Source organism: Neospora caninum, chromosome IX (genome assembly GCF_000208865.1).
Source record: "Neospora caninum Liverpool complete genome, chromosome IX".
NCBI classification, from domain to species: domain Eukaryota; phylum Apicomplexa; class Conoidasida; order Eucoccidiorida; family Sarcocystidae; genus Neospora; species Neospora caninum.
The window spans coordinates 4,889,160-4,907,682 of NC_018390.1; the positions used below are offsets into that span (position 1 = coordinate 4,889,160).

Here is an 18,523-nt window from a genome sequence, read left to right on the forward strand (position 1 = left end):
CAGCGTTCTTGCCACGCTGGTTCCGCGGCTCTGGGATGAGGAGAGAGGTCTGCCGCACGCTGCAGCGGAAAAAGAACGGTGTGCAGAATCCTGACGATTTATACACCCATCCAGACACAAAACAGCCTCCATTTCTTTATATGCCTTCGAAGCGCCGAAAAGCATACCATTCCTAAAAGCGGCGACATATATCTGGATATTCCTGTCTGAATCTGCATGGAGGCGAAGCGAGAGAGAGGGACAGATGCACATGGACACAGGCCGTGAAAGGTCCTTCCCGACATTGGGGAAATCGGCCCTCCTCGACAGAGTTGAATCACGTGCTATGCACCCGATGGCCGAATGTGGTTTTCCGATCGCTCGCCTAGCGGACAACCACGGGAGAACGGCCGGGGCAAATCCGACCCCCGGCCACCACACGGTAGACGGTGACGCAGAAAAGAAACGCGTCAACGAGGGGAAGAAGCGGAACACTTGATAGCCGCTCACTCGCCTACAGGCCCTCATTCGGCGGAGGCAGTGGTCTCGCAGGGGAACTGTGCGGCGCCTTCGCGCTCGTGGGGGCCTTCGCGTTAGCTCCACTGGAGCCCAACGGCTGCTTAGAGACAATTGGCGGCGGCGGGCGCCTTGGGCGACAGACGATTGGGCGCCGCTGGCACGCGGGGGCGCGAGACCCAGCCGCGTGCCCCACGACTCCCCCGCCCTCCCAGCAGAAGACAGGCGTCGAGGGGAAAACCTTGACCTCCAGGAGATTCACGGCTCCTGGACCCGATTGACTCTTCTGCAGTTTGTTCGCGCCTGCAGACGCAGGCTCGGAAGACACCGGCGCCACGGGCCCTGCCGTCCGGCCTCCTGCTGTGCCGACGTGAGTAGCCTCGTTCGAGAGAGACGCCTGCGCGCTCTGAATGACTTCGTCTCTTGCTCCTGAGGGCGCCGAAGCCTCCCCGGCGTGCGCCACGTTCCGGGCGTCTGCAGGGAAATCCCGCTCCGAGAGCAGTGAAGCGTTCCTGCCGACTTGTTGTGGAGAAGGGTCGGCCCCCGTCGCTTCTGCGAAGACGGGACTATCGTCGCTCGGCACAAAGGAGACAGGCCCCGTGCGCACTGCCAGGCCGTTCCCCTTAGACTGCGCGCGCCGGTCTGCACCCATCGCCGCAGCTGGCGCCTCCGCGCTCGCGAGATGTCCCCCGTCGCCGGGAAAAGGAGTCGCGGGGCGCGACCTCGCGGAAGGGAAATGGTGAGGCGCGCTGACCGCTGGAGCGGCAGCGGAGGCCCCAGCCAGAGCGTCTCCCTCGCGCTCATTGGGAAAGAGCGACAAGCCGCACGCGGAGAAGAGGGCGTGCGTGGGGGTCGGCCCAGGGGTGCCCCCGCCGCCTGGCGACTCCAAGTCCATGTCATCTGCGAACAGCGCCTTGTTGATACTGGCGGCCAGGGCCATATCCGAGAACGCGGGCTGAAGAGCGTCCAGCGGAGACAGAGAAGGATTCGCCGCCGCGCTGTTCGAGAAGAGACGCGTAGCCCTTCCGTCTGAGCCCGCAGGTACGGCACCGCCTCTTGTCGCTCGAGGCGAGTGATCCGGAGGCGACGCGCCGCGGGGGAGAGTCTCCAGCCTGGACGGACTGCGGGCAAGGTGATTCTCGCGTGCAGACGATGCCGCGCCACCCTCATCTGCCTGCCTTTTTGCCTCCTCGCTCATCAACTGCGCACGACGGCTCTCGCTACGGCACGCCACGTCCTCGCCCCCGAGGCCCGTGTCGCTTTCCGCTCCTCGCTTGCCTCTCAGAGGCAGTTGGCGGGGGCTGAGCGCCCTTGGGAGACTTGACGACTCCGCCGCACCTGCGCCAGAAGCGCCGTCCCCAGCATCCTCTCTCTCTGCCGCACCTGCGGCGACGCCACGAGCCGGCGGGCTGCGATCCCCACCGAGGGCCAAGTGCCCCCCAGCTTCCGGCCGAGGCGACGCCTCGGAGGTCCCGTCGCCGGGCGAGCCGTCCCCCGACGCAGAGCTGGCTGAAATGCCTGCAGCGAACTGAGACGCCTGGCGCTGAAGGAGCGCCTGGACGCCCTTTTGGCGCCCAGGCGCCGCTTTCCACTCTCCCGCGGGACACCCTGTGCGCGTTTTCCCGGCCTGCGTTTTCCCATCGGCCTTTGTCACGAGGCTGGCGCAGCTCTTGGAAGTCCGGAAGGCGTAGTTGCGGGCCCCAGGCAGACTCTCTGACGTGCTGCCTCTCTCGCGGCCGCTCGCCGCAGACCAGCGCCGGCTCGGACTCTCCTCGCCTGAATGCGGAGACACCGAGCCCCGTCGGGCCTTCGCCTGCGGGTCCCCAGCGATCCCGGTCTCAAATGGAGACGATTTGAAGCGCGCAATCATGCCAGGGGCCTTGCCGCCGCCCACCTGGCTCCTGGACCGGATCGCTGCGCTTCGGCGGACGTCGCTCGCGCCCGACCCGAGTCGCCCTCTCGCCGACGCGTTCCGCTCTGCGGATCGCGGAGTGCCGAGCGCTTCTTCGTCGCCACTGGCGCCTCTGCCGAGCCTTCGGCTCTCTCTAAACGAGCCGTCGTCGCTCTTCTGCGGCGCTCTGCGCGGCGCTGCCCCAGTCTCCGGGCCCTGCCGCGCAGCGAGCAGCTTCTTCCCGTCGCGCGAGGAGACGCTTCCACGCGGCGTCGTGCGGGGCGAAGACGCGCCGGAGCAGCCGACTCCGTCGGCTCGCGGGCGCCCAGTGTCCTGGTCCGCGTCGCTGTCCCGGCGGTCCGGCAGCCGCTTGCGGTTCGACAGCGAGTTGTCGATGTGGAACTTGAGCAGTCTCCACTTCTCTTCTTCCGAGGCAAAGCGGCCCACGAGGAGAATCGCGTACTTGCGCGGATTCGCTTGCACGTCCCGCAGACCCTGGCGGCACGTCGTCAGGATGCTGGACAAGAGCTCAAAAGGCGACTGGTCGAGAAGCCCCGTTTCCCACTCGCCCATCACCCCACCGGTCGGCGCTGCCCCGGTGTCGATAGAGACATCCGAACCCTTCGCCTTGGGCTTCCCCCCGCTCGGTTTCTTCGGCCCGTCTTCGCCGTAGAACCGCGCGACCTCGCCTATCACCTCTTTGCAGTTCAAATACTTCTCCCGCAGGCGCTCCATCGCCAGCACCATCTCGCCGTGGAGTTTCTGGAGTCGCGTCAACTCGGCGTGCAGCGCCTCGTCCACCTGGGCGTCCCCGCCCCCGGCCCGGCCCGCAGTCCCCGCTTGCTTGAGCGCGTGGATTTGAGACAAAATGAACGCCGCTTCGTTGCGCAAGAAGGAAATCGACGCGTCGATCGCTTCGTCTGACACGCGCGCAGCCGCGTCCAAGGAAGGCATGTCCGAGGCCAGGTCAGCAATGTCCAACTCGGGGAGCGAGACGATCTGAGGGGAGCACGCCAAACGGCCCAGAGAGACAAAGACCATGGAAAGATCCGCGACCCCAGAGGCGCGCGCAGTGAACGCGAGAGAACCCCTACACCGCTTGAATCAACGCATAAACTAGATGCATGTCCAGGTGGAAAGAGACCAGGCAGAGATAATGAAGTCTCTGTGGTTCGCCAGATGCGCGCGATGGACACATATCTCTGCGAGTACACAAGCAAAGATGTATGTTCGAAGTCCAGCGCAGAACGCGGATACCGCGTGTGACATCCCTATAGCGTGGGTAAACAGACACCAGTCAGAAGGTTCATTTTCTCAAGCAGCCTCAGTACTGGAGAGCCCCGCAGATCAACACCTTTTCTTCCCCTTCGGCTTCAACTCGCAGTCCAAGAAGGGACGCCTGCTGCTAACACGCAGGATGGCCCCAACCAATGCGCATGTTCCCTCTCATGCGAACCGACTGGCGTGTAAAGCTGCTTTCGGGTTTTGTCTCGTCCAGACGCCGAGGGCTCTGAGCCTGTGTCCGGGCATAATGCAGCTGTACAGGCGTAGGCGCGGCACGCATCGAGCCGCTGATGCCACCAAGACAACTGACGAGGAACGTCAGTTCTCACCAGATTCGAAATGATAAAATGGAGGGAGCAGATCGACTTGTCGATCGTCGTCTTGAACTCCATCAGCTTGGTGAGTGACGCGAGTTTGAACCCTTTTGTCGGCAGTTCCTTGACGAGCAGAACGGGCGGCAGCTGCTGGAGACCTTGGCGGTTCTCGCCGCCTCTCGGGGACGCCGGCGGATCTGGCTGTCTCGCCTCCGACTCACAGGACACCTGTCCCTGGGGCGCCTTCTTCACGCCGTGGTTCACGTAGTTGCCCCACTGGAGCACGGCCTGGAGAAGGCTGCGGAACTTCCGGCTGTTGTGGGCCTGAAGAGGGACAGAGAGGGGAGGGAAGAACGTTTGCGCAGGATCCAATCTCGAGTCCCTCGACGCTTCACGGTCCTCCACAAAGAGATCTGCCGCAGCGCCCAGTAGACATTGTCCGCAGGCAGAAAACACGGACGAGACCCGCCCCCCAGAAAGGGGGAGACGCGGCACCGAATGTGTTCCGTCTCGGCGGTCGCACGCGTAGGTACAGGCTGAATGACGCCCGAACAATCCAGAAACGCCCACAACACTCGACACATAAGGTCCACAGACATAGCCTCGTAGTCCACCCAGTGGAAAGCGAACAGGATACAAAAGGACCTCCATAGAAATAGACGCGAAGCTTCACTTTTCACTTCCGCAGCAGAGAGACAGAAGGATGACAAAAACGACTAACGCCACTTCACGTCCTTCAGGAAAGTAGCGAGACGAACAACTCTCGTGACAGCGATCAAAGCGAAGGCGTCTACGGTTTCGCGTTCAGCCCCGATTCGGGACACACGCATCGCCAGACAGGAGCGAAAGAAGCGAGGTGAAGCGATTTCTTAATGCCACCCGCTTGGGTCTCCCTCCCGTTTTTGCGAGGAATCTTACTTCATCGGCTGCTGTGCAGAGGAGTTCCAATTGCTTCTCAATTTCTTCGACAATTTTCTCCCACTGCAGAGCCGTCTGCATAATCCGGACCCGCGAGGAGAGGCGCGTGAGGGGGAGCAAGGCGGTCATTTTCTTCTCCACATCGCGCAGTTCGGGAGTGTTCGCCGGGTCCGCCTTCTTCATCTCCTCGTACTCGCGGAACTTCACGAGCTCCTCGGGCGTGGGCGCCGCCTGCTCGGCCTTCTGCAAAATGTCGAGGTTCAGGCCCTCGGTGTCCAACGAAAGCAGCTTCTTGGCCAGCACCTGGAGAAAGCGAGCGAGAGCGAAAAAATTCACACGTGACGTCACGCGCAGGGACGGACACGTGGACAACTACGCGGAGTGACAAATCATCCGGCGCAACGCAGAGTCCGGCACAGACCTTACCCCAACGCATTTTCGAGATGCAAGTGCCCAGACACATGGAAAGAGATCCATACAGGCGTAACGATGCACATTCACATGAATATATATATATATATATATATACATACATATATTTAAAGGAGTGTGCTTGTGTATGCAGAAACGTTTGTGCGCGCCGCCGAGCGTGTAAACCATGTGTTACCTGTGACAGAAACGCGCATCGACTCGGACACGCACCCAAAATTTCCCATTTGCACGGAACGCGTCAGAGTACCGGCATCCTGGAGTGTACCTCGCACTCGCCTCTGGACACGCACACAATAGTTGCAAGCACGGAAACACACAGCTGCCTTTCGCTTACGTCTAGAGTGAGAGGAAGCCTGGCAAGGACAATGGCGACGTTTTGCGCCCGCTTGTTGTCGAGGATGGAGTGCTTCTTTTCTTCCGGCTTCTTCGGCGCAGCCTTCGCGGCAGCCTCCTCGCCCTTCCCTGACAGCGTTGCGGAAAAGAGCCGCGAAATCGCCTCCGGATCGAACATGTCGGGGATTGCCGGATCACCTTCGAGTTCCTTGAAGACGGTCCCCTGAAGAGAAACACCGGGCGGCGGGGGAAAGCACGCGACAGTCAGAAAGAGGTAACAGCTCCATACGCACACGAGAGCAGACGCGCACAAGAGCAGACGCGCACGAGAGCAGACGCGCACGAGAGCAGACGCGCACGAGAGCAGACGCATGTTTGATCCGTTACCATTTCAATCTGTTCGGAGACCAAGCCTGCCGCAAGTCGCGGCGCTGTGCGCAGCGGAGAGAGAATGGAAAGCGATGCAAGTGGCAAATGGATGTCTGCGGCGGCACTCCTTTTGGCTGTCATCCAAAACCACCAGAAGATTCCTCGGCCATTGCGTTCCTCGCAGGCCAGTTCACCCCTATATCTCTTTTGTCCCTCTGTCGTGTGACCCATCCGCTGTCCGCTACCTCTGCGCCTTTTCCTAACTCCTCGAAGCGCTACCCTTCGCGTCCCGTCGTTTCGCCATGTCCGTGGTCAAACCCGCTTCTCTGACTGCGTCCTCCCTTGGAGTCTGACCGAATCGCGACTTTCACTCTCTCCAGTCGACTCATCCCTCTCTCCTCTTCCGTCACTTGCGTGTTTCCTTCCGGTTTCCCTCACCCCTGTCGCCGCCCGTCTCGCTGGTTCCTCGCGCACCCTTACCTCGATTTGTTCTTGCCCGAGAGTTTTCCAGTGGATTTTTCTCCTCAGCGGAAGCGTTTTCGGGTCCACGCCCTCAGCCTTCTTCGGCGGAGCCCCCGGCTTCGGCGCCTTCCCCAGCATCGGAGGTTTCTTAGCCTTCGGCGGGAGCGGCGGGGCTTTCCCTTTCCCCGGCGGCCCGCCCGGCGCCTTGGGCGCACCGGAGGTCTTGCCCGGAAGCGGGGGCGCAGCCTTCTTCTTCGGGGCGACCGCAGGCCCAGCCGAGGCGCTCCCTGCGGTCGTCGGCCCGCACGGAGCGCCTGCCACATCGGAGGTCTGCTGGGCCTTCTCAGAGGCCCCAGGCGCGGACGCGCTGGGCGGCGAAGAGCCCGGAGGCGTCGAGTCTGCATTCGCTGTCGATGGCCATGGCAACTGAGCGTCGGCTGCGTCGACAGAAGAACCAGGGCGGCTGACAGTGGAGGCGACCCCACATGGAATAGCCGGCGCCTGCGCTGATGAAGCCGAAGCGGCGCCTCCGCTACCTGCCTCGGGGCCTTGTGTGCCTGGCGCACCAGCCAAAACACCAACGCCAAGTCCGCATCCGCGAAGAAGTCCACCGCCCTCCGGCGGCACGGTAGGCGACACAACAGTCCCCTCATACCCTGCACCAGTTCCTTGTGTTCCAACGCCCTTGGCCGTTCCATCTCCGTCTTGGGTTCCTACGCGAGCTGGACCAGGGACGCCTATGCCACTCTGAAAAGCTGGCCCGCTACCAGCTGGGGCGCCGACAGCCTGGAGCGGCGCTGTTTCCCCACCCCCTGGAGGGAATCCCGCTCCGCCGGTCGTACATGCAGGCTCGAGGCCACGTGCCCCAGCAGGAGCCTGGGGCGCGAGGCCCGATGCAGGGACAGCGTCGCCGCTGCCGGTCGTCTGCCTGGAGCCGCTCTGTGCTCGCTGGACGCCCACACGACACATCGGCGCTGCCTCTTCACGCCGGGGGACAGGTAAATCTCGGTCGAAAGCCGAACTCCCCGCAGTGTCGGCGTCGGCAGAGGCGAGCTTCCCCCGGGCGCTCGCTCCGTCAGACTGTCCACTGCTATCGCCGCCTGGCTCGAGTTGTGGCGACGCCCATCCGCCCGCGTCTGTCTGTCCAGGCAGACCTGGCACAGCAGGGCACATCACCCCCGCGGTCGCGCCTCCGTCTCCAGTTGGGGCTCCAGATACCCCCCCTGCGGGCGCTGAGGTGACGTGGGATGCATGCAGCACGATGTCTTGGCCGTCAGCGACTTTGCGCTGGTCAACCGAGAAGCGAACAACACGACCAGAAGGCAGCTTCACAGTATACACTTCTTTCCCTTCATGGCTGGCACCGACGAGTTGGACAGCTGGGCTTTCTTCCTCTTTCTGTCCTCTTTCGGTGTTGTCGGAGAGGGCGACGCCGCCTCCAGGCTCACCAGCTGCGCGCCCCACAGCCCTCCTGTCCTCGCCGCTCGCACCTGCATCGCATGAGACCATCCCTGGGCCTGCTGTCCCCGCACTCGCCGGAAACATTCTCTCTCCAGGCACAGACGAGAGAGTGCGGTTTGAGGGACAGGCGCCGGGATGCCCCACGGGGTCAGGCAAAGGCCCCGCGCCACGGCCCACGTCAGCCGATCCCCGCGCAGCCTCTTCGAAACTCGCCGGAGTCGCCAGTCCAGCAGGCGCCGCACCTGGGAAAAGATGGGACAGTTCCGGGGCGCCTCCCACGGTGTGAGACCGTCGAATCGGCAGCGGCATTCCGCCCACGAGGGCGCGGCTTGGCAGGCTTGCCCCTGGCGTGGGGATCCTCGGCGCCTGTTGCGCAGTCGACGCACAAGATGGCGTCTGACGAGGCTTCAGCTGGCCGGGTCTCTGGGGCACCGGGGCCATGCGGCGCTGGCGCCGCCAACCACCGAACGGTTCTACGGTTCCTTCGGGCTCCAGACCGCTTTCACTCCCGCCCGCAGTCGGAGTGCTCGGCGCACTGGTGCCCGATCCAAAGGCGTCCTCGATGCCGAAACCTAAGCTGTGGTCGGCGAGGCCAACGGCGGCTCGGGTCCGCAGATAAGCCGAAGAGGCGCCCGCGTTGCCGAACCCGAACGCGTTGCCGAGCCCAGACGCGTTGCCGGCGGGCACGCGAGAGGAGGGCAGCAGCGTCCGATACTCCCCAGATGAGCACTCGACGCCGTCGCCGAACGGACCTGGGAAGCCCCGCGCGGATGCCGCGACTCCGGTCGCTGTCTCTCCAGACGAGTCCCAAGAGCCCTCTCCAGTCTCGCGATCTCCGGCCACCTTGGCCTGTGAACAGGAACCCGCCTCAGAGCAGGAAGCATTGGACGTGGCCAGCGAGGCAAGCTCACCCGCCGAAGCGCCGCCACTGGCCACCGGGTCCGAGACACTGCCGCGGCCTTCAGCCCGTTGCCTTCGGGGCGAGTCGCCCGAGGCAGACGCAGGTTGTGCCTCAACTGCAGCCGCAGGTTTGGCGGCAGAGGCAGTCGGAACCCTCGAGCCTACAGGCGGGGTTGCGAGCGGTACCACAGCCATGGGACCGCTCTCTGTCTCCCCTGAGTCCTTGCTGACGGTGTTCCCTGGGAGCGCTGGACGGCCGGCTCCTAGGGGGTCAAGAGCGGACGCGTTTGCGACGGGTCTGGACCCGCTGAGGTCCGTCGCCGTCGACGGCGGGAGGCCGCCTTGCCGCAGGCGGAAGCTTGGGTCCGACGGAGGCAGTGGCACGGAGAGAGGAGGAAAGAGGTGGACGAGGAGAGGGCATGGCGTCGAGGCAAAGTACAGGGAAAGGAACATCAGCGCATCTGCCACGTCGTTGCAGCACACCTTGAGCGCCACTAAGCAGTTGTCTCTGCCGCACCCCGTCAACTTTGAGAGCCGCCAGAGCTGGACTTCCTCGACAGGGCCGACGTGGCGTCTCCAGAATTCCCGGCGGTCCGGTTTGGGCTGTCCTACCCACTGCTGAGCGCGCCAGAGAATGTAGTTCTTCCACTGGTTCCAGTCCGCGTCTCCTCTGCAGATCTGTGTGGCTTTCTGTCTCTCTGCATCCCGGAGCTTGTGCCTTTCCTGTTGCTCATGCATCATCTTCAGCAGTCTGCGTTGTTCGTGCGTCATCTTACTCGAAGGCGAAACGGCGCCGCACGCCTCTCTCAGAGTTCGTCCCGCGCTGCTTCCAGCGGACTTCGTCCTCTGGTCGCGTCTCTTGTCTCTGCCTCCGCCTTTCTCGGACGCGCCTGTGTCGCCGTCCTTCCGCCGCCTGTCTCCCTCCGGGCCGCCAAGGTCGCCCGCGGACGGACGCGACGACGCGCCGCCTGGAAAGCCCAGCCACGACGCCAAGGCCCCAAGCCCCGTCCCCGCTCCGTACCCGCCTCGCTCACTCTCGGGGCCCACTCGCTTGGTTCGCTCCTGCTCGCCCTTCTCTGTTCGATCCCCCGAGCCGTGCTCCTCGGTGCACTTCTTCCCGTCGTCGCTCGGCGCATCCGACACGGCGCTGGCTTGGACGGACGGAGGGGAAGATCTGGGAAACGCCGCCTGGCTCTCCCCGCACGTGGACGGCGCGAAGACGCTCTCGCCTCCGACCGCGGTCGTCTTCGCCTCCGGGCTCGTCGTCGCCCGCTCGTCCAAAGCGACAACGCCGCTTTTCGCGGTGGGCGAGCCTGGGGCGCTGGCAGGCGGCGTGGCCGACGCGAAGTCCGGAGGAGACGGCGACACGGCGCGGGCCGGCCGGCGAACCGATGGCCCCGTCTCAAAGAGAGAGGGCCGCACAGGCTCGAAAATCAGAGACACTCGGAGACCGTCGGGAATCAGATCCCGGTGAGACGAGTCGTAGGTGTCGAGGTCTTCCTTGGTCAGCTGCTGCACGTCGGTCGCGCCCTGAACCATGAATCCTGCAAACAAAGAAGACAAACGGGAGACGGGAAACCCAAGTAGGTACCCAGGTGTCCCCGCGTCGACAGCGGATCTCCCGAGTCCCCCACAGAAGAAGCGGGAAACGAAAAACGTCCCTGTCAAACGTGAGACGCCTCTGCAAGGCATCGCCGTCCGAGCAGGGAGCACGTATCACCCAGCGACGACGCGTGACTCTATGGGCAGTCCGTGAGTCATTTGCCGCGTTGTCCTAATCAGCCCAGACGCGCTCTGGTGCCTGACGTGAAACCCAAAGGCGAGACGAGACAAACGGAGCGCTTCTACCCTCTTGGATCTTCTCACCTGTGTGAAAGGAGAACGTGGCGAACACTTGTTGCCCCGTGCCCCACTCCATTTTCTTCGCCCTTTCTTTGAGGCTGCCGACGCGGGACTTCTCTCGCTCGCCTGCGCCCGTGTCCTCTTTCGCCGGCGGGCCCTCGGCGTCGTCCGGAGATGTCGAGTGCTGCGGAATCGCGGCCAGCTGGCGAAAGGCAAAGAGCACGTCTCCGGAGAGAACGAGGTACTGATCGTCGCCGTCCCGATTGTGGGAGAAGTCGAACACGAGGGACGTCTCCCCGCCCTCCATGGTGTCCGCCGCCATCAGCTGGTAGTTGTTCACACAAGCGCGAAGAACGAACTGCTCCCTGACCACATCCCTCGACAGGAGCGGCGAGTGTCCAGCCGCCAGGGCGCCTCCCGCACTTGGGCGTTTCGCTGGGCGCGTCTCCGGAAAGGCCGCCCCCGGGCCTTCGTGGTACCGGCCTCGGTCCACGCAGCACATCGGACAGCAGAGGGCGCCTCGCCCGAGCTCGTCCTCTGCACCAGCTGCCGGAGTCTCCGGCGCGCCGCTGAGGGCCGTCAGGCGCTCTCTCGGCGGCGCCTCCTCCGCCGGAGACTGGAGGGAGGAAGCGGCGTCAGCAAGGCCCAGGTCTGAATCGCCTGGGCTTCCCGCCTGGTTCTCGCCCGTGGGTCCACCCTTTCGTCTCGCCGTTGCATCGGGCCTCTCCAAGCTCCGGCCGAACTCGCCGCTGGACACAGGCACTGGCGGCGCGGACGTCGCCACGCAGCAGGACACCAGGTGGCCCAGCGGGCCCGCGGGCTCCAACAGCAGCGGGACACGGTCGGGAAGGTCTGTGCCGGCTCCAGTCTTCCGCGAAGAGAGAAGTTCTTGCTGCCGGAGCGCCTTGATATACGGATGGGCGTACAAACTCGAGTGCATCGTCACGGTTCCCGTGGAGGAAGCCAAGCAGGAGGAACCACTTTGGGCGTTGCCTCCTTCGTTCCTCGCCTGCTCTTTCTCGTCTTCTGCCTTCGCACCCGGCGACGCGCCGCGTTTCTTGAAAACGTTTCTCGGCAGCTTCAGTCGCGGAGAAAGCAGCGTACCTACAGACACCCCCGTGCCTTCTTTCTGGACGCCAAGGCTGGCCGACGCGGTCGTCGATCCACCGGAACTGAGAGAAGGCGGCCGCGGAGAGCTGCATCCCTCCGCAGGCGAACTCTCTGTGTCGAGCCGAGCCTGCTCGAGCGCCGCTCGCGGCTTCGCCGACGCCTCAGCTCCGCTCCCTTCGCGTGGCAGGCGCGTCTCTGCCCCGGGGGGCGCCGCTGACCGAGTCGGGCCCGCCGAGGGCGCATGCGGGGAAGTCGAACGGCACCGGCAGCCGAAGCATAGGGTCACTTCGTAGACTTCCACGCAAACGAGCTCCGCGGGCGGCGTGAAGTTCTCCATGATGATGTTTTTCAAGCGATACGGAGTGGACGGAATGCCGAGTTTCTTGTTTGCCGGACGGTCCCGCCCAAAGTTGGAGGGCGACGGAGTGCTGGACGGACACGGAGACGTCTCGCCGCCACCCTGGAGCTCCGACAGAAACAGCGGGCTCGGCGGCGACGCTGAGTTACCCCCGGCCTCGTCCGCGTCAGCCGACGCGTCTCGCCCCGGGGAGCGCGGGACAGTGAACTGTGAGCCGGACACGCAGACGGTCAAGCACAGACAGCCAACAGATTGATGAAGCCCCAGAAGAACGGAATCAAAGGGGAAATCAGACACTGGAGACGTGGAGAGTCGGGAGGAGACTGAGAATCCGCCAGTCCTTCGCTGAAGCAATCCGTGAAAAGGCCGAGAGTCGAGCACTGTTTCCGCACACTGTTCCCCTGCGAGGTGCGACAGCCGACAGAAACAATAATGCATGCGTGGGCGAGCGCGCGTCTGGTCTGTTTCTGCGGATGCCGCCCGCTCTCGCTTCCCCTCTCCCGCAGGGCGAAACGGGTTGCCTGGCCCGGTGCGCCGACCCAGTCCGCCTTTGCACAGGTGCGTCTTTGGCTGTTTCGACTTACTTCCACGCCGCCTCGCTTGACCAGACGCGCAAAGTAGTGTAGATACCGCCTGCAGCTCGGTGGCCAGTCCTCAGCGTCTTGCCAGCAGATGACGCCCCACGTCTTCTTGGCTCGGCCAGAGCGCGCCCTGTCTCCGGCCAGGCGCCGGGACGTGGCCCAGCCTCCAGCTGAGACGCCCGACGCCTGTCGCCCTCGTCCCGCGCCGCTCGCCCCGTCTCCGTCTCGATGGGTCGCGTACCCCGGCCCGGCGCCCGCGCGGAGCCGGCGCTCCAGCACGCCCCCATCCTGGGCTGCGATCGACGAGCGCCGAAGCGTCTCAAGGACTTCAGCGGCGGTCCATTTGGAGCGAACCAGCGCGGAGCACGCGAGCAGCAGGAGGCCTTGAAAGCCGCACCGCGGGTGGAGGTTGATGACCCCAAAGTGCTGGTGGCGGTCGAGCTGCAGCCAGAAGGCGATCGACGAGCAGAAGTGCACGAGCAGCTGGAGGGTCGGCGCTCCGACTTCGCTGGTCTGGTACCGCAACACCTGGTCTCGAAACAGTCTGTAAAAGTCCTCGAAGCCCGTCGGCGCGACCGCGGGGCCCGAGAGGGACGGCGTGTCTCCTGGGCCGAGTGCGTGGCTGGAGCCGCATTCGCTTCGGAGGTGCGGGGCTCCGGGCACGTCCCCGGGAACTGCAGCGCCACTTGAAGCTTCAGCGAGGCGCGGCGCGCGCGCTGCGGTTCCGCCTGCGCTCGAGGCAGCCCAGGAGACGCCGGAGACAGACCCCGAGCTGGCCCCGCCTACGCGGGAACTGTACGAGCCAGCAGATGGAGTGTCCGAGGAGACGCTCGGCAGCGACGCCCCTCGGTGTGGAGGCTGCGCGCCGAGGGCGCCTCCGGCGTGCGGCGAGAAGGCTGCAGCGGGTGGGACGACATCCCAGATGATGAACACGGGGGGGGAAGGATACAAGACAGAGAGGACATCTGCCAGGCCCAACGCGTTTCCGTCTTCCCGGCGACTCGCGGTCTTCTCGCCGCCCGTCCACGCCGCATGGAAGCCTTGCGTTTCCTCCTCCAGCAGGTTCATGAGCCCGGCGGTCGCCTCCGAGACTGTCTTCACCGACTGGTCCCAGGAGACGTCCCCGCAGGCTCCCTGGGGCCCCTGCGCCTCTCCAGGCATCACCTTGTCTCCAGCGGTCAGATCCGCGACCTGCACGGCCCGCGTCACAAGCTGCAGCGCCGCCTCGACCTCCGTCGGACTCATCGTAGCGCCCGTGCGAGAGCCACCGGGCTCGTCCGAGAGACTCGAGGACGAAGAGGAGCCCAAGGCGCGCCGGTCGGCGCCGACAGGCGGTCGGGCCCGCGCAGTGTCTTCGCCCCAGAGCGTCCCGAAGCCTTCGGCGCGCCCGTGCGTCCTCCGCTGGGGCGTGTCGTCGAGCTGAGACAGCAAGAACTGCATGGAGGCGCCGAGCGGCTGGTCGTCTTCGGAGTCGTGCAAGAGCGCGTTGTCCATGCCGGACCCGTCTTTGCTCATGCGCGCGTAAAAGTCCACGAGTGAGCAGCCTCTCTTGCGGCGGATGTACGCGTAGAGAATGTTGAACTCGACGAGGCCCGAACAGCCGCTCGTCGGCGACGGCGTCATCTGGAGAATCCGCCGGACGAGTTGTTGCTGCTGTGAGGGCAGCACGTACGGCGAGTCGGTCAGCAGCGGGAGGTCGACCGGCTCGAACTGCCGCTGCTGGCGGCGCACCAGTTCCGTTCGGGCCATCTCGACATCTTCCTGATCCAGCACGGCCGTGAGGAAGTCGAACTCACCCGCTGCCTTCGTCGCCTGTCCATCGTCGCGTTCTCCCTCGGCCGTCTCGTTCTGCTCTCGGCTGGCGGCGTCTCCGCCTTTCCCCGACGGCTGGGCCGCGGCTACCGGTTCCGGCAACGCGCGTTGTCGGTCGGGGCCTGCCACCGACGCAGACACGTCCTGCGCCGCGTACTCCTCCCGAAGCTTCGCCATCAGGCGGCCCATCCGCTTTCGCCTTTCCACACGGTCCATCAGCTCCTCGTGTCTCGGCCCGGGGCCCCGAAACAGGTTCTGGAGCGTCGCGAGGTACAGGACAATGTCCATAATGTTGTTGCGCTTCAAAATCGAAGTCGTCGGAAGCCGCCATGGCGTCCGCATCGCCACCAGTCTCTCCGCCACGAGGCACGTCTGGACGAGGGGACTGGGCGGCACGGGCCCGCAAGCCGGCGGCGGCGGAGACACCGCTTGCAGTCCGCACGTCGGAGAACCCAGTCCCAAAGTCCTGGCGGCGAGCGCCTTGGAGCTCTGAGTCGACGGGAAAACGTCCGCGGCCGAGGCATCCGCGGAGCCGAGGGGAAGACGCGGCACCGCCGCTGCGCCGGCGCGACGGGCCGACGAGAGAGCGCCCGAGGGCGCGCGCGTCTCCAGAGCTGGGAGACGCGCTTCCTGAGCGACGGAGTTTGTCGCCTCGCTCGCGCGGTCGCTGCTCCCCCGTGGCGGCCAGGCTCGTGTCAGGCTTCGCCGGCTCGCCTCGGTTCTCTTCAGCATTCCCTCCACTTCTGCCAGAGTCTCTTCCACCGAGTCGTACAAAACCCCCGGTCCCCTCTTGGCAGCAGTCGGAATGGAGACAGGATCCCCGTGCGCTGAATCGGAGTCCCACCTCCCCGATCCAAGCCTCCCTCTGTCTCCGCCTTCTCTCGCCCCCCGACGCGCCCCGCCTGAGGCCGGACAGCAGTCCGTGCCCGGAGTCGGAGACCCGCCAGTCGCCTCTTCACCTGAGCCTACCGCACCTCCCAGACGCGCCGCACAAGTCTGCGTCAAAACCGGCTGAGGCGATACGCAAAGCGGCGTCGCCGAGGCGTGCAAATCCACCTCCTCGCGTCCAGCTTTTCCGAGCCGAAGCTGTGGCCCAGACGGGCTCGCGCGGGCCCCGGGGAGCTGCCACTGCGGGTGAGGCCGCCCTGACTCCAGCGAGGCGGCCCGCGCCTGTCGCCCTCCAGGCGGAGACACCGCCGGGGGCGACGGGGGCTGCGGCGTGTGCAAGGCGTACAGCGTGGACTGTCTGGGGGGGAACGTGGACATCGCCTTCCCCCCCAGAGGCCCGGAGACTGTCTCCGCCCGCCTCAACGACCCTCCGCCAACGGCGCGCCGCTCCACTGGCGTGGGGTCTTGAGACGAAGCCGACTCTCTGGAACGCAACTCCTCGTGGCTGAGCGACGGCGAGGCGTTCCCATGTCTTGCTTCTACATCCCTTGCAAGAGGCGCCTCGAACTTTCCCGTGCGGGGGTTGAACCGCAAAGGACGGCTCCGGCTCTCGACGGCTGGCGTCGCCCCGGACCCGGAGACTGCAGTGGGTACTGCCGAGTTTTCTCCTCCCGGCTCAGCCGCGGAACTGCGCCGACGGACGGAGGCGACATCCGCTCCAGGCACAGGCGACGGGGCGAAGGAAGGTGGATCCGCGTCGCGAGGTGGTCGCCTGGGATCTTCCTGGCACGAACCAGCTTCGTCATTTGCCGGCAAAAAAGGCGCGGAGACAAGATGAGGGACAAACTGAGGCGCGGCATTTGCATGTTCAAGGTCGACGGGTGCGGTACTCGGGACAGGCGTTGACGCAGGCGCCCTGCCTTCACGTGAAGGCGACGCACCCGTGGCGCGTGCTGCCAGAGAAGCGACAGCGGTCTGGATTCCGCTCCGGTGTGGCGAAGGCGCATCTCGATCGGGACAGGCGCGCGGCTGTCCATCTTCCAAAATGGGATTCCTCGCGCCCGTATCCTCAATTCTGGTTTCTGAAGGGGAGGGAAATTCAGAGAACAGCGGTCGGCGTGGATGCGAGAGAGGGACAGCCGACGGCGGGCACGCGGGGTGCGCTGCCAGCCCCCAGGAGACGCCAGCGCCGTCACTGTGTTCGCCCAGCTGCTCAACCGTAAGCGCGGCCGTCTGGGAGGCGTCTCTCGCCTCCGCAGTCTCTCCTCGCCGGCAAAGCGAGGCCGCGGCCACTGGTGTGGCGCGAGGTGGACGCGAGGCGTCGGAGTCTCTTCCTCGAGGCGCCGGAAACAGGGCGGAGCCCGACGAACCGCATACCCGCTGTTCTGCGTCGCCGTCGGCGCTGCGTATCGAACCTTCTCTTCCCGGCGAGACGTCGGGCCGGCTGTGCCTCGAGGGCGGCAAAGCAAACACCGACGGGGCGTCAAAAAAAGAGGGAACGCACCTCCGCGCCTCAACATCTGCGAGAGCGTGCAAGAGACAGGCGCAGTCGTCCCCCTCGGCGGCTGACGTCTCCGCTGGGGAAAAGGGCGGGGAGCTGGGAAGGACAGGCGCCGACAGAGGCCTTGCCCTGAGATATGGCGTCAGTAAGCCGTCCTTCAGTGTCGAAGGAGGCGACGGGAAACCAGAACCAGACTGTTTACAGGGAGATTCCGACGAGGCGAGACCCGCCGAAGCCGACGCGGCGGGGACGGAGAGACATCCAGTCAACGGTGGCATTGCGGTGTGCATAGCGCACGCGACAGACACAGAAGGCAACGGAGAGGCGTTTCGCGAAGCGAGGATCGGCCGCTGACCGAAGAGCTCCGCGCGTCGTGGCGAGCGCGTCTTCCGTCGGAATTCCTCCATGGGCCCTAGCGACTCTTGACTCGCGCGTTTATCGCCTGAGACCTAAGGAGCTGTAGAGGTGAGGAAGAGACTGGGTCAGCAAGGAAGGCAAAGACATGAGGGCTGCGGGTGAGGACGTGTGGTGTGGAAAGAATGGAACCGAAGAAGACACCATGGTCGGATCAGGAGATGGGTGAAAGGACCAGCAGGCTGGTCTGGCGAGTCGGGAGGCAAGACGAAACGACCGACTTGTCGCGGGGATGCGACGAAAGAGGATAAGCAACGCCGCTCCGGAAACACACAAACGAAACCACCCGGAGGACAGATTACGGCTGCGAGAGACCAGAATCTTCAACAAGCAAGTCTGCGTGAGTGGGAGCGACGAGGTCGAATGCGAGTGAAACCAAAAGACCGGGAAACGGCCGGGCGGGGGCGTCCGCAAATTTGGGAGGAAAAGTCCCGACTTACTGGGAAACGCCCAAAGACAGAGACCTCGGAGGGTAGCAGAGAAAACGACGGGTCTATATCGCGGCAAAGCAGATCAATCACGACCTGAAGAGAGGACGAATTTCCGCTGTGTCCCAGGATGCCTGCTTTAGTGTGCTGGCAAAAAACGAAAGTTTGCAACGAGGGGCGAGGTCGCCCGCATCAACTCTGGAAAAAGTTACTCGTACGAATCACCTGAACAGGAAATTCGGAAGTGGAGAGACGGCGAAAGACGGAAGAATCAGGCAGAAGACTGAAGGTGGAAACGCGAGACGCGTTGACCTGCCGAGGCTGGAACGAAAGCGCGTGTTTGCAAGTGTAAGACTGCTCGAGAAATTTGGTACGCGTCGAAAAAGAACATGAGACTACGGACGATGGACAGATTAGCCAACCAGGAAAAACCAACGCGAGAGCAGTGAAACACTGTTTCCTATGCCCAGTTCAACGTCCTGTGGAAGGTAGGTATACACAATAGGAACATGTACGCCTGTAAACGGAAAAGACGGACGTTTGTGTCTACGGATGTATTTTTACGGCTGGGGAGAGTGTCCGATGCGAAAAGAAGAGCGGGGTGACTCGGACGTCGAGAACGGCGGAAACAGACGAGACAGTCTCCATCCGAAGAGACAACAACTGTGCGAATCGCTCACTTTTTCCAAGTTTTCCTAAAAAATCCCTGGCATGTCCTGTGACCTTCTGC

General features: G+C 64.2%; 1 protein-coding gene across 1 annotated transcript; it reads right to left on the reverse strand.

Moving 5' to 3' along the window:
- Positions 1-493: 493 nt before the first annotated feature.
- NCLIV_044260 (afh1, related) lies at positions 494-17,358 on the reverse strand (the record flags this gene model as incomplete). Its single annotated transcript, XM_003881348.1, has 7 exons — positions 494-3,385; positions 4,000-4,308; positions 4,903-5,205; positions 5,669-5,890; positions 6,517-10,403; positions 10,726-12,376; positions 12,754-17,358. The coding sequence occupies 7 exons, from the start codon at positions 17,356-17,358 to the stop codon at positions 494-496; spliced, it is 13,869 nt and encodes a 4,622-aa protein (XP_003881397.1).
- Positions 17,359-18,523: the final 1,165 nt, after the last annotated feature.